This window comes from Bufo bufo, chromosome 3 (genome assembly GCF_905171765.1).
Source record: "Bufo bufo chromosome 3, aBufBuf1.1, whole genome shotgun sequence".
NCBI classification, from domain to species: Eukaryota; Metazoa; Chordata; class Amphibia; order Anura; family Bufonidae; genus Bufo; species Bufo bufo.
Genome location: NC_053391.1, coordinates 225,883,315 through 225,908,296, shown reverse-complemented (window position 1 = coordinate 225,908,296; position 24,982 = coordinate 225,883,315). Strand labels below are relative to the sequence as shown.

Sequence of the window (24,982 nt, the reverse complement as noted above, 5' to 3'; positions counted from 1 at the left end):
GACAGCACAATGTGTGCTGTCCGTTTCCGTTGTTCCGTTCCGCATGTCCGTTTAAATATAAAACATGTCCTATTCTTTTCCGCAAAATTCGGATCCTGGTACAATACAAAGTCAATGGATCCGCAAAAAACGGAAGACATTCGGATGTCATTACGTATGTCATCCGTTTTATGCAGATTCCGTTCCTGGAAATTACATTTAAATTATTATTATTTTTTATTTTTTTTTCAAAGAAATCCAAACAACTTTATTTGCTTATTGAAATTTATACATGTTTCCGTTTTTTGCGGATCCGCAAAAAACGGATGACATACGGAAACATTTTCAGGAACAACGGATCCGCAAAAAACGGACCGAAAATCGGGATATAGAAAAATACTGACGTGTGAATGTAGCCTTAGCTGTCGCTTTATAAGATGGCAATAACCCTTTAATCTATTGAACATTCAGCCCTAGATTGGGATAACTACATATAAACTATGCTTTTCAGGGAAAGCTATACGTCAATTAAATATTTCCTACGCTTAAAGGTAAAACGAGCATTTGCTAGTTTAACCATTGTTGTCACCAGAATTATAAGCTATTCATTCCATAGGCTCCTTGTGTAGAGCTTTAGTCTTTCAGTTGACTGCTGGGTGGGCAGGTTGGCTCTGATTTCAATTGAATTAAATGTACTGTAAGGTGCATGAACTGTGCACAGATTATTGCATTATGTCAGTGGACTATAGATGTGTACTTATAAGTACCGCTCTCTTTGCAGCAATGCCAGCCCTAGAGAAACTGCTCACTAGTGAGTGGAAAGAGAAACTACTGGGAAATGGAGCACTTCACAGTAAAGATGTGAAAGGTAATGTCTGCAATGCCTTGTGTGCCAGGCAGCTTTCTACATAGAAACTTGTACCAAAAAAGAGGATAGGGCATGTGTCTAAATGAAAAACTGATGATGAAGTTTAAATGTACTTTAGACTAATCCACTTAAGGCATTTAAACAGAAGAACAGAAGTTTTGTGACTAGACCAAAAAAAATAGTAATCATATAGTCGGTTTCCATTTTAGTTGAACTGGTGTTATTTTTTTAGGCACTCATGAGAGCCTGGCAGAGAAGGAGCTGCAGTTGTTGCTGATGATCCGTCAGCTGGCGGGACTGAGGGACCAGTTGCTTAGTGCACACTCTGAACATAGGAACATGGCGGCAATGTTGTTGGAGAAGCAACAGCAGCAGATGGAGCTTGCAAGACAACAACAGGAGCAGGTAGAAATGAACTCATTCATTTTTTTTTTACTTTTTGTCATGTGTACTGCCCTAGCGGCTGTTATTGTCATATTTTTGAAGTAGTCATCATCTTCTGTCATCTTTATGACTTTCCCTGCACAGATCGCTAAACAGCAGCAGCAGCTCATCCAGCAGCAGCACAAAATCAATATGTTACAGCAGCAGATCCAGGTAGACGCTGCCTTCAGCTTTCAGTCTACTAGACAACTTTACTTAAAAATGATATTCCCCTTGAATGTTTGCAGATTTTCACCTTTTTTTTGGTCTTTGCAGCAAGTAAACATGCCATATGTCATGATTCCAGCATTCCCTTCTGCTCAGGCAGTTCCTACAGATTCTCAGATTTCACCTCTTATGCAACAAATTTCTTGCAAGCCTGGTGAGTGTATCATGATCTCAGAGAAGAAATTAGATTAAATTGATGTATAGAACACTGTGTAAGGATTTTATCCAGCGCTCTGTCTTCTGTTAGTACTAACCAATACAGAGGGAAAATGTGGTCTGGATATCTGTTAGGCTATTACCTAATAGTTTACTTCATTTGTAAAGCTATAAAATGCTAAAATGTAGATTTGATGGATGGATTTATAGATAGATTGATGGATTTATTGATCGATGCATAGATATTGCATTTGGGGTTCACCACCCTTCACCTGACTTGGAGTGCTGCCTCTTTTGTGCTATAGATTTATAGTTGGATAGATATTGTTTTATTTTTCTGCTAATCTTTACACTTTTCCCTGTCCCCAAGTTATGGCCGCCGTTATTTCTGGTTCTATGTAAAGCGGATGCTGTCCAGTCATCTGACCGCATCAGAGTGGTCGATCCAACGTGATCTTGCAGAATACTCTATATATCATGAGACCACGTTGTGTGTCCCCTTCAGCCAGGCATCACAGCACAAAGTGAGCACACAGCATGGTCTTGCGATATAACGTATATCCAATGAGATCATGCTGGACCAGCCCTTCTGACTTTGTCTGCCCTGAATGGACAGAGTCAGAGAGATGAAGATGACTCCTCCTTAGGAGAAGAGATCTGGGCGCCCCCACCTGGGCAAACCACAATTTACATACAGAGCACCAGTCGTAACAGGGGCCATATCTCAGGAACTGTGGGTCACAGAAAAATTTAACCAACCCTGGAATACTCAGGGGACTGGTGGTAGTTCTGGAAGCTACCCAATTTTCAATATTGAAACTGCCCATGAGTAATTTTTTAAATGTACCTTCAAAGGGGTTATCCAATACTATAAATATGTCCCCCATATGCCGGGCCCCTCACAGTGAATATACTTACTCCGCTCCCCGTGCCGCTCCTGGTCCTGGCACCGCCGCTGCAGCTTCTCCCTGTACGCGGATGAAAACATCCGGTGTTGGGGGGCGAGCAGCCAATGGCAGGCGGGGACAGGGACGAGCCTCCCTAGCGTCACCCGCGATGCTAGGGAGGATCGTCCCCGCCTGCCATTGGCTGCTCGCCCCCCAACACCGGATGTTTTCATCCGCGTACAGGGAGAAGCTGCAGCGGCGGTGCCGGGATCAGGAGCGGCGCGAGGAGCGGGGTAAGTATATTCACTGTGAAGGGCCCGGCATATGGGGGACATATTTATAGTATTGGATAACCCCTTTAATTTTAACTAAAAATAATCAGCAAAGTAAACAGTGGAAGCCCAAGGATAATGCAAAGCTCAAGAGGTTTATTGTGAATCATTCAGACAAACAATCAAACAACTTTTGTGATGTTTCAGTAAAAAAAAAAAAAGACCTTTTTCAAACGCTGAAAATAATCAGAAAATGGGTACACATGAGTACAAAATCCAGCATGAAGAATAGAGATAATCATTAAGGAACTAGAAGCTGACATAGGTATCTCAAGTTCATGAATGAAGAATTGGAGTTATTCAGTAAGCTATGTGATCTCTACTAGATACAGTGCAATTATAGTACTATTCTCTTCTGTGAGGATAAATAAAAGCATAAAAGCTTATTGAGTAGTAGGACATATGTGGACAATATACCTGTATAAATGGTATTACGGAATAAGTTCTATAGTTGACATACACTGTATCTTAATAGTATTTGGGTGGTAGAAACTATCAACATAAAATGGCCAGTTGACATTTTGACCATGTTATGTTGATTTTGTCTACTCCCCCAATACTGCTATGAAGGTAGTGTGCATTCTGGAACTTCTTGCCTTGCCTCAGGGAACAAGAGAACGTGTCCACCTCTGGGGCAGATAAATTTTTTTGGAGAAAACAAGGCTAACAACTGTGCAAAGAATCATATAATCTCCTGTATACAGTCTTTTTTTTTTTTTTTTTACTTTAATGGGGTTGTCCCACAAAAAATATTTTACAATTTTCAGACCAGCACCTGGATCTGAATACTTTTGTAATTGCATGTAATTAAACATTTAGCCTAGTCTCTGAGTTATAAGTTAAAGTGCATCTGTATAGCGCCACCTGCTGTTTTTTTTCCTTATTTCTTTGTCCTGCTCACTGAGAAGGCCGCACATGCTCAGTTTCATCCTTCAGCTGCCTCCTGAGCTGTGATAGGGAGAGCACAGACACGCCCCCTTAGCTCTAGCAGAAAAGACACTCCCCTTGAGCTGTCAGCTTGATATAAATCTAGCAGAGCAATAAATGGGGAGATCTCTGGATCCATGTGAGGTACAGGGCTGGTTCTAGCTTTGTCAGAAAGATTGTTATGTACTATATGATGTCTGATTGTCATTTTTTAGATTAGTCATGGGATAACCACTTTAATTTAGTAAATACGGAAGATAAAAACAAGACACTTGCTGTGAGTCTCAAGTATCATTGACTAGCCATATTAACCACATAAAGTCATACAAGTTAAGATATTGATTAGTTAATAGTATTACTATAATAACTGTCATATTAATTTACTACTCCTGTTTTCAGTTGACTATCCCATGTCGCTGATTCATAATCCCACTCCACCAAGAGCCTCTACTACTGGAAAACAGGTAAGGTATTGCAGTGAATGGACTTGAATTAATAAAGGAAGATGTCAACCATTAAACAAGGTTCTAATGTCGCTCTCCTCTTCTACTTAGGAACCATCTCAGCCTTTGAATCTGACAGCCAGACCCAAATCTTCTGAGCAGTCTCCAACATCAAGTAGCTCTCCAACTTTGAAACCTTCACCAGCACCAAACAATGGTGTTGGAAGTTGCATAGATAATACATCCAGCCCCGCAAGATCCAATCTACCACTTGGTATGTCTGCAGAATCCCCCACCTTTTTAGATTAGACCTATTAGCTATATGTTGAAAGTCGCGGAGACAGGGAGATGTTTTTTCTTCTTCTGAGGCTTCAGAATCATTCAAGACATTATGTGATGCAGTTACGATTGTTCTGGCAAACCAAAGTGTCTGACATGTTTGTACCAGTAAAATATTCTGTTATTCTTTTTCCCAACAATCTTGGTCAGTATTATCTTAGTTTATTGGATGCCTCATTTATATTTCTGTCAATGTGTTTTTGTCTCACACTGATCTTTAGATTTAGATATTTGTGTTAATAACCTCTCAGTTAATCTTATTTTGTAATGCTATCGACTGCATTCATTCATCTTTTATACAAAGATTTATTGGCCTTTATCCTCCTCAGGTTTCCTTGGTGAAGGAGATGCCATTACTAAAGCAATACAAGAAGCAAGGCAGCTTCTTCATGGACAGAACAAAACACCAGAGCAGCGTGATGGCCACAGTGTTAAGGTAACTACGCCTGGAGCAATGTTTCTGTGGCACATACTGTATATAAGCAGGAAGAACGATCCAATAGCCAGCCGTCTTAGTGATATTTTCTAATGTAATAAACTTTGGTATTTGTGTGTCTCATAGGACGTGTTTGAATCAGTAACTCAAAGGGAACTTCATGACGAGTCTTCTTTGCAAGAAAGTGAAGACTCTTTGCTGCGATGCGGCATGGACATTGATGGTAAGGCCCACTATGCGTACTTTACTAGAATCACACATATTGTGCTTGTTGCATTATTTGATTCAGTTTTTTGAGTCAACATGAATCCAAAAGAAGGAAAAGACTAACTTCTCTCTTTAGTATCCACTCTTCTGTTTGTGTGTCATGGTTATGCACACGGTTTGGTGTCTCCACATTCACTTATGTCAGATTCCAAATTATCAGGCAGTTCAATGACAGAAATAGAGGACCAAATTGTCAAATGGCACATTAAAGTGACATTTCCATAAAAAAAAATTGTAGCACATGCTATCAAGAGAACAAAAGAGCTGTTATCCAAATTCTATACCTACTATTATCATGGGGATTACCCCTTAAATAATATATTTCTCTCATAGTAACAGTAAACCGACAGTGGAGTGCATTTCTATATGAAAGGACTGCTACAGAAGGACAATACTTTGCATTTCATTTTCAATGGCATAGTACTAAAATTACCCATTTTCTATGAATATTAACTTAAAAATACCCTTTCCAATGTAAGTGTCCCTTTTAAAGGAATATGTTTTGTTTGTATATCTGAATTTTATCTTCAATTGTGTTCCAGGATCTCGCCACTTCTCTGAGAGCCGTGGCAGCCATATTAAGAGGCCGATGAATGCTTTTATGGTATGGGCAAAGGATGAACGGAGAAAGATCTTGCAAGCATTCCCAGACATGCACAATTCCAGCATCAGCAAAATTCTTGGTGAGATTTATGTATTCTCTAGTCAAATGTTACAGCATCCAGTTACTTGGACAGTCAGGCAAAGCCTTTTCACTACAGTATTATACACTGGTTTCCACAAATATGGTCTACTGCCATATTATAAGGTGGTGGATTCTAGACCAGGCAGTACATTAGATAGTGGTCAGCCAGCAGCCATCCCTCCTGACATCTTGGCAGAGAATCAAATTTGTGTAGCTTAGGGGGAGTTCACATCAATGAAAAAAACGGATCCTGTTAAAAAAAAATAATAATAAAAATGCATCCTGCACATCTGTTTTGCACACTTAGCATCCATTTCTACCATTTCCGTCAGATCCGTTATTTTAGACAAAAAAGTCCTACTTTTTTTTTCTTTGTAAAATAACGGATATCAGACGGAAATGGATGCAAAATGTGCATAACTGATGCACAGAATCCGTTTTTTTTTTTTTTTTACTGTATCAGTTTTTTTTCTGAAGTCAGCTTCTGATCAGAACTCCCCCTTAGTAAAAATCCAAAATGCCATTTTAAGCAATACAACCATCCTAGAAGTTTCTTCATAAATAATAACCCCAGAAAGCCATGAAGGTCACAGTGATAAGGCAGCTGGAGGTTTCTGTTGTGCCCCTCTTCAATAGAAGATTGAAGCAATGATTTTTAACCCTACTGGGTGCGGCAAATATGATGCTATGACAGATTCTTCACTATGGATTTATGAGAACTGGATACTCTTCAGCCCAAGACTGAAGACTAGTAATCTGTGTCTGTGGAAAAAAATATTGAAACCGGTCTGTCTGGAAAAAATAACTCTCTCCTCCTCATAGGTTAAAGTTTAGTGAAAGACTTAGAGCAAATTCCAGACACTAAAATAATAAAAAAAAACATACTCCGTTTGTTAATGGAGGGCATAAACAGACATTTACCTGTGGAATTAGATCGACTGCGATTGAAGTCCGGCTCTCATCCTGAACTACAATTGCCAGGTAGTTAAGTCATTGTGACGCGTGACAAGCAGTTCAGAGTGCAGATCTCTTGTTCTTGGAATATTCGTTTGTCATAAGGTCATAAACTCTTTCATGTAAACTAAATAGTTCATAATTTAGTGAAAGGTCCTATCCTTTCACATATGGTGGATTGTCTCCTATGTATAGCCATAGGCAAGAGACCCATATAATGTCAGTGATGAATTCATACAATGTGCCTTCAGTGGTGTCATCTGTTTGTCATGTTCTTTTGTCTTTTATCAGGCTCTCGCTGGAAGTCTATGAGTAATTCTGAAAAGCAGCCATACTACGAAGAACAGGCACGGCTGAGCCGACAGCACTTGGAGAAGTATCCTGACTACAAATACAAGCCACGACCAAAACGTACCTGCATTGTAGAGGGAAAGAGGCTGAGAGTGGGAGAATACAAAGCTCTGATGAAGAACCGGAGACAAGACTCGCGGCATGGATATGCTCTCCCGTAAGTATGTAAACATATGGATATTAATAAGAAGGAATGTTTATAATGTTTTGATAATGGATTTGCCCATTAAACCTAGAAATGAATGGTAAAAGTAAACGGGAGATAAACTTGCCCCCACTGTCAGCATGTTCCTGAAAAAATCCTGCAGAGATCACGTGGGTTAATCTCCGACTGATCTTCCATTTTTGGCTGGATTTAACAATTTTTTTTATCTTACAGACTATCTGCAGACTGGTCGGGGTGGGGTGAGGGGGTTGCTTCTGCAGGGGAACATGACTGACCTTCTGGGACAAATACAGAACATTTTTTTATATATTTAGTTACAATTTTTAAATACAGTATTAGATAAATAATGATTAAAGTGGTGCAGGAGATTAAAGGGGTTGGCCACTTTATAAAGATATACCCTAAATTGCCATACAGTACATGCTGTGACACAGTAGATCCACAGCATGCTTTTAGCTCACCTAAGATACAGTTAAGACCTTCCCACTGGCCATCCAGGGCTATGTAAACGGCACTGTGCCGTCCTGTCTATGGGAAGCAAAATGATGGTGGTCATGTGGTTTGCTCACCTGACTGCTTTCTTAGCCATCCACAGCTGCATCCTATTCGGAGTCTGCACTGGACAGTACCTGAGTCAGGGATGTTTTCTTAGAGTATGGACTATACCTTTGGGGAGCCTTTCTGCCATACCCCCCACATGCATCATGTGACCCGGTGACTTGAGATGTAGGGGACATTTCACATCCAGTCATTGGCTGCAGAGGCCACGTGACCCAGAACAAAATATATGTTGACAAACAGAGACAGGAGCAAAGCCAGTGGCGGGGAGCCACTTCCCTTTGCAGGTCCTTAGACGGGAGGGGAGGGTTGTGGCAGAAAGGTCCTCTGAAGGTGTACAACAGCTTAAAAGGAGTAAATGCTGGGATATTTTAATATTTTTATTTTTTCTCTGTTAAGTGGTCGTTTAGAAAGAAATCTAAATCTGTCACTTAGAAAATTTAATGTTTCCTCTTCCTAGGGTTCCTCAGGTGGCACCAGAGATATCTGCTGGAGCCATTGTTGCTTGAATTTAATTACGGTATATAAAATGTTTCTGGACCAATCCATTCTGGAACTCATTTTGATACCAGTGATAAGCAAGCTGGAGGAGATATGAGGGCAGGTCACTAAGATTTACACAGATATTTTCAGTGGATTTTTTTACCGCTTCTACCCAAAGTATAGGTGTTTGAACTTTAGCCTTGTTCAGTTTAGCTACCCAGTCAGTAGCATATATAGAAATCCCAGGCCACAAAGCTCCATTAGGAGCCTCTGTGACAGATACTGTTAAATGGTAGAGAAATGGGTGCATTATGGCTCACTTTTTTTTTCCCCTGGATGTGATTTTTGCTGTGTACACTGGTAGCACTAACTAAACATTCTGTGGGTACATTGGCCTGTAAAATGTGCTCCCACGTGAGGAAGTCTTCTATAATTGAGACATTTAATTAAAATAAGCACAATAGCTTTTTCCCATCTGTTGTACGTGGTGTAGTGAAATCGTTGCTGCATGGCATATCTTTTTGTGTCCATTCTAATTAAATAACTGCAGGGTACAAAAGGGAGAGCCAAGTGGATGTTATTTCATTAAACAGGGCTCAATAGAGGGACCGTTGCCTCTGAATTGGACTGTCACTTTGGTAATAGATTATCATGTTTGTTGAGCTTGCAGTATTGTTTTTTTAGGGGCTTTTTAAATCCTAGGCACAAGGCAAGTATTACACATAAGTACCAGCACCTATTGATCTTGGATTGCCAATGCTTGCTTGGTATTTATGGGGAAGTTTGCAACTTACCTGTCGCTAATAGGTCTGGCAGACCATTTGTCATGCTGCTATACGTTAAAGTGCATTTCCAGGTATACCATTCTCTTCAAGTGATGCATGTAGCTGTATAGTTGTATAAGTAAGGAGAATTTCCCAAGATATTTTAGGGCAGTGATCAGTGGCATGATTACATTGGGCGGTGATCAGGGACAAGTGCTTTCTTTCTCTTATCACCCCATGTAAAAGGGCCTGAAGTCAGTTGAATGTTTCAAACCTGAAGTGAGTAGAGCCTAAGGCTTTACTTACGTCAGTAACCTATGCCATCATCAGTAATATACAGATCAATGGCCACTGCAAGGGTTAAGATTTGGATGGTTGTCTCTTGACTAATCATTCATATCAATCTATGTGTATAAATGCAGTTTGAACAGTCTTCCATTATTGAGTGTTCGTTTTTAAAGGGCATCTGTCAGCAGATTTGTATCTATGAAACTGGCGGACCTGTTACATGTGTGTTGGTCCCATGTTCATATGTGCCTGCATTGCTGAGAAAACTGATGTTTAAATATATGAAAATGAGCCTCTGGGAGCAACGGGGCCATTACACCTAGAGGCTCTGCTCTCTCTGCAACTTCTGCACCCTCTGCATTTTGACAGGGCCAGGCAGCGAAAATGTCATCACACCCGGCCCTGTCAATCAATGTGCAGAGAGAGCAGAGTAACCACAACACCCCCGTTGCTACTAGAAGCTCATTTGCATAAAATAAAACATGATTTTTCACAGCAATGCGGGCACATATGAACATGGGACCAACACAGATGCAACAGGTCAGCTCATAGGTACAAATCTGCCGTCAATTGCCCTTTAAAGTGTTATACGAGTGGAGTATGTATATTTTCATCACAAATGAATCCATTTTTTCACTGAAGCATTGCAGTATTTGGTTAATTAAATTTGAAGTCACATTGTTTCCAATCTAAACCTAAATCCTTGTCGTAGTGTCCTCATATGTTTTTTTTTTTTTTAACAGATCCCAAGGGTCGGTGGCAAGTCCTCCATCACCATCTGGATTCCAATCTCTGACAGGAATGTCTCATCTGCCCACTTCTGATATTTACCAAGCCCAGGATGGCAATTTGCCAGTAATCCTCAACACCAGAAGTCTTCAAAATCAGGATCCCAGAGGGCCTGTGCCACGTATGCCTGATGTCTGCAGTGACTCTGAAGACTCTATCAAGAGTGAAGGAGAGCTTGTAGTTATAACAGATTAAGGCCACCAGCGGTATAATGTAAATAGGGACAAAATATAATCTCCTCTTTTGCAGAGGGACAGTGGAAAAGCCCCATCATATTTTCCAGGTCGTTATCTATTCTGCTTGGATAAGTTATATACGCACCTCTGGAAAGAAAACTATTTATCACATGGAGCTGGACTAAAATCCTCTGGAATGCTTTTGCAGTTTTAAGACATTCAGTAGCAGCAAAGCAACCCAGCATATTGTCAAACTGGAGGAAATGTGCGGCATGAGTAAAATGAGGGAATATTCTGTTGCTGTGCACTCGACAGTTTTCTTTTTTCAAATAGGGAAAGATTTATCTCAAATAAGAGTGGTTTTCTGTATATAATCTGTATTTTAGTCAGAATTTTTGACACTTGCATTAAGTGCAAATAAATTAAAAGACCAATTCAACAAGTATTTTAGTAGTGTAAAAGACAAAAAAATAAAAAATGAAGGCCGCCACCATTGTACTTGCTATTCTACATAACCTACTGGTTTTGCCACCTTGGAATGGGAGGTATCCTGGCTCAGAAAAGTTTTTAAATGGTGGATACAAAGGTGTCTTCAGATTTTGTTTGTATTGAAGCCTGAGATTCAGTTAGTTGTATTTAATATATTCTTCAAATGATGATTATGACTTCAACAGTGGCTCTGTATGGTTCAAAAAATGGTGTCAAGAAACTGGTGCCACCTACTTAAAGAAGTGCTCTGATTTTAATTGTTTTTATTAGATCCGTGTTGGTAACAGTGATAAGAGTTAGGGTACTAAAAGACCTTACTGGCCTCTTTATTGTGCCTAAAAAAAGGAAAAGTTCCCACTGATGCAAGATCAAGAGACTATAGTCCGACTACCAGACTGCTAAATTGTCTAAAAGTAAGATTCTCAATGGAAGTCTATAAGACTCACCTCCTGGCTCTCATTTACTTGGAAAGAAAGGTCTTCTTATGGTTGACACTGCAGATGCTGTATCAGTCAATCAGTCAGGCCACAAATAGACCAGCAAGGTCTTTCACTGTCCTACCCTAACCCAGTGTTGTAAATGGGTACCCTAATAAAAATAAAAATAAATCCAGGGTGTTTTTTTGAAAGAGGTTGTCCAGGACTAGAAAAAAATGGCTGCTTTCTTCCAAAACAGCATCACACCTCTCCGTAGGTCAAGTGGTATCACAGCACAGCCCCTTTCACTTCAATGGAGCTGAGCTGCCACGCCAAACACACAACCAATGGACAGGTGTAGGGCCGTTTTTGGATTAACCAGTTAATGACCGCCAATACTCTTTCTTATATCTAACGGACCTTAGGCTTTTTCCGGCAGCCTAGTCTAGGTGCTGCACAGGTCTCCCGTACAGCATAGAGCGGGGACTCTGCTTTCACAAGTGCCCTCCAGGCCATTTAACCCCTTGGATGCCGCGGTCAATAGAGATCTCTGCATCTAACTGGTTTAGAGGGAGGGGGTGGCTGTCTCCCATCGACATTCTGTAAATGAGATCACCACGTGCCGATATCTTTGCATGGAATCCTGCCTACAGTGTATGCCCATGTATTATAGAAGTGATCAAAAGATTGACTGTTAAAGTTCCCTTGTGGGACCAATAAGTGGTTAAAAAAAGTTAAAAATACACCTTTTTTGATAAAAAATAAATAAATTCAGTGGAAACAATTGAAAAAAATAAAATCCCCTCCACAAATGTGTATTGCTGCATCTGTAACAACCCGCATTACAAGGTCCAAAATGGTTATGTACCCCTAAATGATACCAATGAGAATTACAAGTCATCCTGAAAAAGTCAAGCCCTCACATATCTCAATAGAACAAAAAAATTAAAAAGTTATGGGCCTTGGGTTGCAGTGATGCAAAAACATTTTATATATTTTTTTTAAAAGGGGGTTTATTGTGCAAAAGTAGTAAAACGTTTAAATAAATGCAGCAAACTTTATAACTTAAAAACTTGGCAATATTACAGATTTTTCCTATTCCCACCAAAAAAGTTAATAAACTTAATTTAATCAGTAGGTTATGTGTACTGCAGAATGGTGCCATTAAAAACTGCAAATTGTCCTTTCCAAACAACAAGTCGTCCTCATATGGTTACTTCGACGGAAAAATAAAAAGTTATAGCTCTTGAAACGTGACAAAATTATTATTTTTTAATTGCTTGGTCACTAAGGGGTAAAAGCAGCCATGTTTTTCTAATCCAAGGCAACCCGTTTAAGTAAATGGATCCCTGATTTATTGCGAAAATTTGGTCTGTAAGTATCAATGTTGTTTTATGAAGTTGGTGTCACATCAGCGGTGTGCAATCATTTTATTTACATCTCCATAGTGCCTTATTGAATGTACTGAAGGGATAGTAACCTAAGAACCCATAATTCTCATACCTCATAAGAGACACGATAGATTTAGACATATACAGTATATATATATAAATGTATGTATATTTTTATACCTTTGTAAATATAGGTCATAGAGATGATGAATTTTTTTTTTTATTTTGATAAAGAAACAGAAAATAACTTAAATCTGAAATATTTCTCTAGTTCCCGGTTTACTGTACAGAATAAAAAAAATAAACCGTCTACAGTTTGTGTGAAACCAGACTCTGTGCTTTTACTAAATGCTCTTCAGTAATATATTACTTTCTGTTACTGTAAATAAAGATATTTCAAGAGGACCATGTGAGCAAAGATTTTACCACATTCCCCACAAGCACACACTGGTCCTATTTACTATATTCAGGGTGCCCATTCACATTAGTCTAAAGATGCAGACAATTTCAACCAAAACGAACATTCGTCAGTGGAAATTTAACAATGATCGTTTAAGGGTATTTTTGCAGCATGCAGAGGTTTTTGCCCGGCGGAGATCCGGGTAGAGGCCGCAGGGCCAGTGCTACCATAAGGCAGACCAAGCGGCTGCCTTAGGGCGCACCCTGGGGGAGGGAGGAAAAATGAACCTTCTTTTTTTTTTTTCATATATATTTTTTTTAAATCACTTACAGTACTTGTGAGTTGCGCCGCCAGCCACCCGCCCCAGCCTGCGTGCGCCGTGCGGCCACAGCCCTCACTCACAGAGCGGCACGGGCCCGGCAACACGGTCACAGGGTCAGGCCAGGGGGTGTGAGTGGCGGCAGCAGGGAGCAGACTGTGTCTGTGAGTCTGACTCACAGCCAGATTGACGTAGCAGCAGGACAGGTGGGTAGGTGATGAGCGCACTAGCACCAGAGTGCACGGCATAAATCTGTTTTTAAACAACAATCAAACAATCGTAAATGAAAGGGGGGGGGGGGATGGTGACCATGACATGATGGGAGGGGGGGGACAATGTCTGTAGTCTGTGACATGGGGCCAGGGCCGGCCGGGGTTGGGGGGATGATGTGCCATGGGGGAGAAATGTGACACAATAGGGGGTAATGATGTGACACAAAGGGGGTGATGTGACATGGATGGAGGGGGTGAAATGTGACAAGGAGGGGGATACATTTGACATGGAGGGTTGATGTAACATAGGTGATTTGACATGGAGGTGGAAAAATGTGACATTGAGGCCTTGAGGGGGAGAAATGTGACATGGAGGGGGAGAAATGTGACATGGGGGGAGAAATGTGACATAGGAGTGATGTGACAGAGGGGATTATGTAAAAAGGAGGGGGAAATGTGAAATGGGGGGCTGATAGCTGACATGGGGGCTAATGGCTGACATGGGGGGCTAATGGATGGGGGCTGATGGCTGACATGGGGGTCTGATCTGAGGTCTGATTGCTGGTCTGACCTGAGGTGTATTGGAAAATATTTTTTTCTTATCATCCTCCTCTAAAACCTAGGTGCGTCTTAGAGGGCGAAAAATACGGTCCTTAAACCAGCGATTGTCTGAAGCAGAGAGAAGATACCAGGACCACACAGAGGAGAAGCCAGCTGCTGCAGACGGGACCAAGGCCAGGTGAGTGTGTGTGTGGGGGGGGTCCTTCTGCGTGCGTTTTGTATTTTTCTTACACCCATCAATTGCGAGGGCTGTTATCGTCTGAAAGTATGAACAAGAATAGGACTTGCTCTGTAATTTGCAGAACATTTGCAAAAATTCAGCCCCATAGAAATGAATGGGTCAGAAAATGGCGGTTGTGTGCATGCGCTATTTGCCTTCTTATGGTTCTTCATTGATTTTTAAGCCATATTTACATAAAACATGAAAACCTCTCTGCTTTCACATGGCCGAACTATTGGAGCATTTTAGCGTCTGTATTACGGCTGCAACAAACGGACAACAATGGGTCAACTCTAAACCATACAGTTCAACTTCTGGGGCAGGGGGCGCCAAAATGTAGCTTCGCTTGTGTTGGCAAAAATCCTTGCAACGGCCCTGAGTGGCCGAATTGGTTATAGTCAATAGGGCTGACAAGCATTGAGGTGGCATCTGGCTATGCTGCATCCAGAGAGCTATGGCAGGCTATTCTCTCTTGGAACAGCCTGCTGGAGAGCTCTTGACGCAGATGTGAAAGAACTTGGTCAACCAATAACAGATCGTTATAATTTGAAAAGAAGTCGGTCATGTTCATTATTTTCGGCTGATAGACGAAAGATCTTTTGTTCAAAAAAAGATTGGTTGTGGGCAAAAGATCTTTCCTTGAAAAAATGTTCCCAAAAAGATCTTTTGTCCATCGCCCAGTTTCATCGAACGTATGTGTGCAGTCTGAACAACTGTAATGTCCAATATAAACTAAAATGTGTATAGTAATGTCTGTGAAAGGAACATTCTCCAGATGTTTGTTCAACTGCTGTTCAACCATCAATCAACTTCTGTCTAACGTGTATGGCCAGCTTTCCTTTTTTTTGGTTGAACTTTAATTTTACAGTAACAAAGCAGCAAATACTCCCTTACCACATGGCACACAAGTGATCCACACCCAAAATAATATCTCTTTTACTGGGGTTCTAGTCTAGAACTCATTGACAAAAATAACACACCAAGAAGGAGTTGTTGTAATTGAAAGTTTCTATTTGTGAATGTAATGATATACAGTATGTGTGATTACAATATTAGAGTGGAATGATAAGTTTATGGGGGAAAACTACAAATGAAAAGAGGGTCTAGTACCCTGTTGGGCCTCATCTAGCCTGGATACAAGATGAGATGCAGTTGGGCATGGAGGCATACAGGTGCCCTATGGTAACCTGCAGCATACTTGCCCACAGATGTTTATAGCTGGGTCTGTAGATTTCATACACTCGTAAGTTTCCTAAGCTGGTCTTCCAGCTGGTTTTATACATGCTCTATTGGCGATACATCTAGTAATTGGGAAGGCTAAAGAAGTTTGCAATCTGGACTTGAGACGTTTCTGTGAAACCCTTGCTGTGTGTGGACGAGCATTGTTCTGCTGAAAATACCAGTTGAAATCCCTGCCAATAGAGGTGATACATGTGGCCGCAGGATGACCTGCATACTGTATATCGCTAAGCTTTTAGTGTACCTCGTATCACTACTAGCGGAGTCTGACTGTCAAATGCGATCCACCCAGATCATCATACCAGTATTTGGGGCAGTGTACACTGCGTGCAGAATTATTAGGCAAATGAGTATTTTGACCACATCATCCTCTTTATGCATGTTGTCTTACTCCAAGCTGTATAGGCTCGAAAGCCTACTACCAATTAAGCATATTAGGTGATGTGCATCTCTGAAATGAGAAGGGGTGTGGTCTAATGACATCAACACCCTATATTAGGTGTGCATAATTATTAGGCAACTTCCTTTCCTTTGGCAAAATGGGTCAAAAGAAGGACTTGACAGGCTCAGAAAAGTCAAAAATAGTGAGATATCTTGCAGAGGGATGCAGCACTCTTAAAATTGCAAAGCTTCTGAAGCGTGATCATCGAACAATCAAGCGTTTCATTCAAAATAGTCAACAGGGTCGCAAGAAGCGTGTGGAAAAACCAAGGCGCAAAATAACTGCCCATGAACTGAGAAAAGTCAAGCGTGCAGCTGCCAAGATGCCACTTGCCACCAGTTTGGCCATATTTCAGAGCTGCAACATCACTGGAGTGCCCAAAAGCACAAGGTGTGCAATACTCAGAGACATGGCCAAGGTAAGAAAGGCTGAAAGACGACCACCACTGAACAAGACACACAAGCTGAAACGTCAAGACTGGGCCAAGAAATATCTCAAGACTGATTTTTCTAAGGTTTTATGGACTGATGAAATGAGAGTGAGTCTTGATGGGCCAGATGGATGGGCCCGTGGCTGGATTGGTAAAGGGCAGAGAGCTCCAGTCCGACTCAGACGCCAGCAAGGTGGAGGTGGAGTACTGGTTTGGGCTGGTATCATCAAAGATGAGCTTGTGGGGCCTTTTCGGGTTGAGGATGGAGTCAAGCTCAACTCCCAGTCCTACTGCCAGTTTCTGGAAGACACCTTCTTCAAGCAGTAGTACAGGAAGAAGTCTGCATCCTTCAAGAAAACATGATTTTCATGCAGGACAATGCTCCATCACACGCGTCCAAGTACTCCACAGCGTGGCTGGCAAGAAAGGGTATAAAAGAAGAAAATCTAATGACATGGCCTCCTTGTTCACCTGATCTGAACCCCATTGAGAACCTGTGGTCCATCATCAAATGTGAGATTTACAAGGAGGGAAAACAGTACACCTCTCTGAACAGTGTCTGGGAGGCTGTGGTTGCTGCTGCACGCAATGTTGATGGTGAACAGATCAAAACAATGACAGAATCCATGGATGGCAGGCTTTTGAGTGTCCTTGAAAAGAAAGGTGGCTATATTGGTCACTGATTTGTTTTTGTTTTGTTTTTGAATGTCAGAAATGTATATTTGTGAATGTTGAGATGTTATATTGGTTTCACTGGTAAAAATAAATAATTGAAATGGGTATATATTTGTTTTTTGTTAAGTTGCCTAATAATTATGCACAGTAATAGTCACCTACACACACAGATATCCCCCTAAAATAGCTAAAACTAAAAACAAACTAAAAACTACTTCCAAAAATATTCACCTTTTGATATTAATGAGTTTTTTGGGTTCATTGAGAACATGGTTGTTGTTCAATAATAAAATTAATCCTCAAAAATACAACTTGCCTAATAATTCTGCACTCCCTGTATTGCTCCACAGCAAAGGCAGGATTGAAGTGCTCACCAGGAGGCCTCCATAATCAAACCCAACCATCATGAGATTCCAAACAGGATCTGGATTCGTCCCTAAGACGATACGGTTCTAGTCTGTAACATTCCAGTTTTCTTGTTCACAACACTACTGAAAACAAAGGTGACCGTGGCTGACTGTCAATAGCAGGACACGTAATGGGTGCTGTGACACCACATTTCCTTTCGCTAAGGGCCTGGTAATGGTCTTCGCAGAGATGGGTGTATAATGGAGGTGCCACCTGTGTCTGAATGGTAGACAACGAAACTATGGGAACTCTTCCTGCTTGTCAGTCGATCAACCAATCCTCTCTACTGGTGGTCTGCCCAACCCATCTGGAGTCTGTTCACTATGTGTGCATGCCCTTATGTAACACTGCTCCCAACATCTTGGCCAGAAAGGCCTAGATCACAGGCAATTGATAAAAACGACCATCCTGCTTCTCTCAGCCCAATGATATGCCAACTCTCAGTCTGTCAACTGGGCAAAATATCAGCAAGAAATACACTACCCAAAAGTAGCCTCTGTGAGTCTTTTTATAGGGCAGCGGAAAGAGCACGTTTTATTCCTTTTTGTGGCAAGCCCCAGAATCTAAGCACACCACACCTGTAATCATTTACTTATCTGCCTGAGATACAGTCCTGAAAGTTTAAGACCACTTGAAAAATGGCAAAAAGAGATACACTGCTTAAAAAAAATAAAGGGAACACTAAAACAACACAATGTAACTCCAAGTCAATCACACTTCTGTGAAATCAAACTGTCCACTTAGGAAGCAACACTGAGTGACAATCAATTTCACATGCTGTTGTGCAAATGGGATAGACAACAGGTGGAAATTATAGGCAATTAGCAAGACACCCCCAATAAAGGAGTGGTTCTGCAGGTGGTGACCACAGACCACTTCTCTGTTCCTATGCTTCCTGGCTGATGTTTTGGTCACTTTTGAATGCTGGCGGTGCTTTCACTCTAGTGGTAGATGGAGTCTACAACCCACACAAATGGCTCAGGTAGTGCAGCTTATCCAGGATGGCACATCAATGCAAGCTGTGGCAAGAAGGTTTGCTGTGTCTGTCAACGTAGTGTCCAGAGCATGGAGGCGCTACCAGGAGACAGGCCAGTACATCAGGAGACGTGGAGGAGGCCGTAGGAGGGCAACAACCCAGCAGCAGGACCGCTACCTCCACCTTTGTGCAAGGAGGAACAGGAGGAGCACTGCCAGAGCCCTGCAAAATGACCTCCAGCAGGCCACAAATGTGCATGTGTCTGCTCAAACGGTCAGAAACAGACTCCATGAGGGTGATATGAGGGCCCGACGTCCACAGGTGGGGGTTGTGCTTACAGCCCAACACCGTGCAGGATGTTTGGCATTTGCCAGAGAACACCAAGATTGGCAAATTCGCCACTGGCGCCCTGTGCTCTTCACAGATGAAAGCAGGTTCACACTGAGCACATGTGACAGTCTTGAGACGCCATGGAGAACGTTCTGCTGCCTGCTACATCCTCCAGCATGACCGGTTTGGCATTGGGTCAGTAATGGTGTGGGGTGGCATTTCTTTGGAGGGCCGCACAGCCCTCCATGTGCTCGCCAGAGGTAGCCTGACTGCCATTAGGTACCGAGATGAGATCCTCAGACCCCTTGTGAGACCATATGCTGGTGCGGTTGGCCCTGGGTTCCTCCTAATGCAAGACAATGCTAGACCCCATGTGGCTGGAGTGTGTCAGCAGTTCCTGCAAGACGAAGGCATTGATGCTATGGACTGGCCCGCCCGTTCCCCAGACCTGAATCCAATTGAGCACATCTGGGACATCATATCTCGCTCTATCCACCAACGTCACGTTGCACCACAGACTGTCCAGGAGTTGGCAGATGCTTTAGTCCAGGTCTGGGAGGAGATCCCTCAGGAGACTGTCCGCCACCTCATCAGGAGCATGCACAGGCATTGTAGGGAGGTCATACAGGCACATGGAGGCCACACACACTACTGAGCCTCATTTTGACTTGTTTTAAGGACATTACATCAAAGTTGGATCAGCCTGTAGTGTGTTTTTCCACTTTCATTTTGAGTGTGACTCCAAATCCAGACCTCCATGGGTTGAAAAATTTGATTTCCATTTTTTTATTTTTGTGTGATTTTGTTGTCAGCACATTAAACTATGTAAAGAACAAAGTATTTCAGAAGAATATTTAATTCAGATCTAGAATGTGTTATTTTTGTGTTCCCTTTATTTTTTTGGAGCAGTGTATTTTACATTGTTGGATCTTAACAAGGTTCCAAGTAGAGCTTCAACATGCAACAAGAAGAAATGAGAGTGAGACAAAACATTTTTTGAGCATTCAATTAATTGAAAATAACGATTAAACTGAAACAGGCTGTTTTTCAGCTGATCCAAATTTTAGGACCACATGCCTTTTATAAGGCCAAATCTGTGCAAAGATGTGGATTCATTGTCATTTTCTGTCAGGTAGTCACACGTGATGGCAAAGGCAAAAAAAACTCCCTTTTTGAACGTGGTCAGGTTGTTGAACTGCATAAGTAGGGTCTCTCACAGCGCGCCATCGCTGCTGAGGTGGGACGCAGTAAGACAGTCATTTGGAATTTTTTAAATGATCCTGAGGGTTATGGAACAAAAAAGTCAAGTGAAAGACCCAAACAAATTTCATTAGCACTGAGCCGGAGAATCCAATTGGCTCTCCATCAAGACACTGGACGATCCTTGACCCAAATTAAGGCCCTTACTGGTGCTGACTGCAGCCCCATAACCATCAGACGGCATCTGAGACTGAAGGGCTTCAAAAACAAAAAACGTCTTCAAAGACCTCGTCTCCTTGAACGCCACAGAACTGCTTGTTTGGACTTTGCAAGAGAGCACCAAACATGGGACATTCAAAGGTGGAAGAAAGTTTTATTCTCTGATGAGAAAAAATTTAACCTTGATGGTCCTGATGGTTTCCAAGATTACTGGCATGACAAGCAAATCCCATCTGAGATGTTTTCTACGCGCCACAATAGAGGGGGCGCCATAATGGTCTGGGGTGCTTTTTCCTTCAGTGGAGCAATAACGCTTCAGGAAGTGCAGGGGCGTCAAACGGCCGCTGGCTATGTCCAGATATTGCAGAGAGCATTCCTCATGACTGAGGGCCCTCGTCTGTGTGGTAACGACTGGGTTTTTCAACAGGACAACGCTACAGTACACAATGCCCGCAGGACAAGGGACTTCTTCCAGGAAAATACCATCACTCTTTTGGCCCATTCTGCGTGTTCCCCTGATCTAAATCCAATTGAGAACCTTTGGGGATGGATGGCAAGGGAAGTTTACAAAAATGGACAACAGTTCCAGACAGTAGATGGCCTTCGTGCGGCCGTCTTCACCACTTGGAGAAATGTTCCCACTCACCTCATGGAAACGCTTGCATCAAGCACGCCAAAACAAATTTTCAAAGTGATAAACAATAACAGCGGAGCTACTCATTACTGAGTTCATGTTTGGAAGCTGGATTTCTGTTTTGGGGGGTTTAGTTTTTTTTTGGAGGTGTGGTCCTAAACTTTTGATCAGCTGAAAAATAGCCTGTTTCAGTTTATTCGTTGTTTTCATTAAATTGAATGCTCAAAAAAATGTTTTGTCTCACCCCAATTTCTTCTTGTTGCATGTTGAAGCTCTACTTGGAACCTTGTTAAGATCCAGCCATGCTAAATATGATTTTTTGCCATTTTTCAAGTGGTCTTAAACTTTTGATCAGGAGTATATAACTGCATGCCAAGTTTTGCAGCAATCAGACATTTCTATTTTGTCAGTGAGTGTATTTTGGTTTCTTTTCAGCCATTCGGTAGGGGACTTTCTTGTGTGCTTCAGATTATTGTCCTGCTGAATAACACAACTACACTTGAGCTTTAGATCATAAGGGCAGACACTCTCTTTCAGGATTTTTGATAAATGGCAAAATGCCAGAATAATGCAGTCGTTCAGGTCGTGCAGAAGCAAAGGAGTCGCAGACCATCATATTACCAGCAGCAGCTGGGTCACTGTAGGTTGTAGGCTTGTCTGAAGAGGTGGGTTTTCAGGTTTCTTATGAAGGTTTCCACTGTAGGTGAGAGTCTCATATGCTGGGTTAGAGAGTTCCATAGAATAGGAGATGCGGCAATTGTGGGTAGAGGTGATAAGGAGAGACTAGTGAAGGTCTTGTGAAGACTGGAGATTACATGTGAGGATGTATTGTGGCACAGAGATGTATGGAGGGGACAGTTAAACAAAACATGCAATGCAACAGCTCACTGCAAACCAAATAAAGTACAAAATTGCATCATAATTGCAAATGCTATACTAATACGTTAGAGATGCTTGGCAAATCGTTTTGTACAAAATTATTTGAGGCTGCCTGCCGCACGTCAAGGCGATCTCTAGTTAGACGGGTTCCTAACACTAAATTTTACCTGTTATGTGCCATGACGGCTACCATATAATTCAGAAAGTGCAGGTTCCACATGCATGCTGGATCTGCCTGAATTTCTGTCATTTTTGGTGCCAAAATGGCCTCCATTATATCCACGGAAAGCAGTTACCAGCATGCATGCCGGGCCCACTCCACACCACCCCTGGCGCCAAAAGGTCACCAAAGACTGCAATGAGAGTCCACACACCATCTCTCTCCTGGTGCCAGATGGCTTCAGTGAGTGAGGGGGAGCAGGCCAAGCTATATACTAACACTAATTAAAATCAGCCAATGGGGCAGACGAGCTGGTCAGGAGTGCATGACTAAGGAGGCAGCCACACCTCCAGCACAAGCTGCAAAGAAAAAGGGGGTCAGTCAGCACATCCCAAAGCGCAGGGGCACGTTGCTATGGCTGAGAACAAGACTGTTATACAAAACATGCAATGCAACAGCTCACTGCAAACCAAATAAAGTACAAAATTGCATCATAATTGCAAATGCTGAACTAATAAGTTAGAGATGCTTGGCAAGTCGTTTTGTACAAAATTATTTGAGCCCGTCTGCCGGGCTGGAGGGGACAGGTTGTGGACGGCCTTATATGTATTTTAGTATTTTAAACTAAATTCCCTGGGCAATGGGGAGACAGTGAAGAGATTGTCAGAGGGGAAGGCAGAGGAGTAACGGGGGAGAGGTGGATTAGTTGAGCAGCAGAGTTGAGGATAGATTGGAGGGGTGCGAGGGTGCTAGATGGGAGGCCACAGAGGAGAATGTTACAGTAATCTAGGTGGGAGATGACACAAACAAAGCTACGACTGATAAATGTGGTCCTTTGGGTTTACTTGGGTTATCTTTGTCATACTGTAATATTAAAAGTAGTTTGATTATCTGAAACATCCAAGTGTGACAAATATGCAAGGATAAAATAAACTAAAAAGGGGCAAATACTTATTCACAGCCTAGTACTTATAGAATTGACTATGCGGAAAATTTAATCTCTCCATCTTTGAAAACATGTGAAATACAGTATAATGTGTACCCTTGAATTTCCATCTGCTAATGCCATGGAATACCTCAAATTGGGGTAAACTGAGTGTAAGCCTATACTATATACAGGGAGTGCAGAATTATTAGGCAAGTTGTATTTTTGAGGATTAATTTTATTATTGAACAACCATGTTCTCAATGAACCCAAAAAACTCATTAATATCAAAGCTGAATATTTTTGGAAGTAGTTTTTAGTTTTAGCTATTTTAGGGGGATATCTGTGTGTGCAGGTGACTATTACTGTGCATAATTATTAGGCAACTTAACAAAAAACAAATATATACCCATTTCAATTATTTATTTTTACCAGTGAAACTAATATAACATCTCAACATTCACAAATATACATTTCTGACATTCAAAAACAAAACAAAAACAAATCAGTGACCAATATAGCCACCTTTCTTTGCAAGGACACTCAAAAGCCTGCCATCCATGGATTCTGTCAGTGTTTTGATCTGTTCACCATCAACATTGCGTGCAGCAGCAACCACAGCCTCCCAGACACTGTTCAGAGAGGTGTACTGTTTTGCCTCCTTGTAAATCTCACATTTGATGATGGACCACAGGTTCTCAATGGGGTTCAGATAAGGTGAACAAGGAGGCCATGTCATTAGATTTTCTTCTTTTATACCCTTTCTTGCCAGCCACGCTGTGGAGTACTTGGACGCGTGTGATGGAGCATTGTCCTGCATGAAAATCATGTTTTTCTTGAAGGATGCAGACTTCTTCCTGTACCACTGCTTGAAGAAGGTGTCTTCCAGAAACTGGCAGTAGGACTGGGAGTTGAGCTTGACTCCATCCTCAACCCGAAAAGGCCCCACAAGCTCATCTTTGATGATACCAGCCCAAACCAGTACTCCACCTCCACCTTGCTGGCGTCTGAGTCGGACTGGAGCTCTCTGCCCTTTACCAATCCAGCCACGGGCCCATCCATCTGGTCCATCAAGACTCACTCTCATTTCATCAGTCCATAAAACCTTAGAAAAATCAGTCTTGAGATATTTCTTGGCCCAGTCTTGACGTTTCAGCTTGTGTGTCTTGTTCAGTGGTGGTCGTCTTTCAGCCTTTCTTACCTTGGCCATGTCTCTGAGTATTGCACACCTTGTGCTTTTGGGCACTCCAGTGATGTTGCAGCTCTGAAATATGGCCAAACTGGTGGCAAGTGGCATCTTGGCAGCTGCACGCTTGACTTTTCTCAGTTCATGGGCAGTTATTTTGCGCCTTGGTTTTTCCACACGCTTCTTGCGACCCTGTTGACTATTTTGAATGAAACGCTTGATTGTTCGATTATCACGCTTCAGAAGCTTTGCAATTTTAAGAGTGCTGCATCCCTCTGCAAGATATCTCACTATTTTTGACTTTTCTGAGCCTGTCAAGTCCTTCTTTTGACCTATTTTGCCAAAGGAAAGGAAGTTGCCTAATAATTATGCACACCTAATATAGGGTGTTGATGTCATTAGACCACACCCCTTTTCATTACAGAGATGCACATCACCTAATATGCTTAATTGGTAGTAGGCTTTCGAGCCTATACAGCTTGGAGTAAGACAACATGCATAAAGAGGATGATGTGGTCAAAATACTCATTTGCCTAATAATTCTGCACGCAGTGTATTGTGGGAGTATTTCAATGTATGTGCTTCTATTTGAATTATGAAGAGCATATAACAACTGTGTAATATCATTTTAGTATGCTTGGTCCAGCCTACCACCAATAATGGTGGCCCACACCAAACATCCATTTCTTTAAACTTTGCGTCAGAGGTGCAAATGTAGTTGTTCATACTACAATATTGAGGTGGACTTCCTAGATCTTTGCTAAGAGATGTA

The 24,982-nt window shown here is 41.8% G+C and overlaps 1 protein-coding gene across 4 annotated transcripts in view; it reads left to right on the top strand.

Annotated features, from left to right (window-relative positions):
• SOX13 (SRY-box transcription factor 13) overlaps positions 1-12,664 on the top strand; it is a 56,617-nt gene extending 43,953 nt beyond the window's left edge. For 2 of the 4 annotated variants that reach the window (XM_040424010.1, XM_040424011.1), the window contains 11 exons: positions 761-847; positions 1,080-1,252; positions 1,376-1,444; positions 1,547-1,652; positions 4,200-4,264; positions 4,355-4,517; positions 4,912-5,018; positions 5,145-5,241; positions 5,828-5,968; positions 7,216-7,432; positions 10,278-10,518. In XM_040424010.1, coding sequence (XP_040279944.1) covers positions 761-847; positions 1,080-1,252; positions 1,376-1,444; positions 1,547-1,652; positions 4,200-4,264; positions 4,355-4,517; positions 4,912-5,018; positions 5,145-5,241; positions 5,828-5,968; positions 7,216-7,432; positions 10,278-10,518 — 1,466 coding nt within the window. Of the gene's footprint in view, positions 1-760; positions 848-1,079; positions 1,253-1,375; positions 1,445-1,546; positions 1,653-4,199; positions 4,265-4,354; positions 4,518-4,911; positions 5,019-5,144; positions 5,242-5,827; positions 5,969-7,215; positions 7,437-10,277 lie in introns of all 4 variants that reach the window. The other 2 variants (XM_040424008.1, XM_040424012.1) reach the window with 2 other exon arrangements.
• The last annotated feature ends 12,318 nt before the right edge of the window (positions 12,665-24,982 follow it).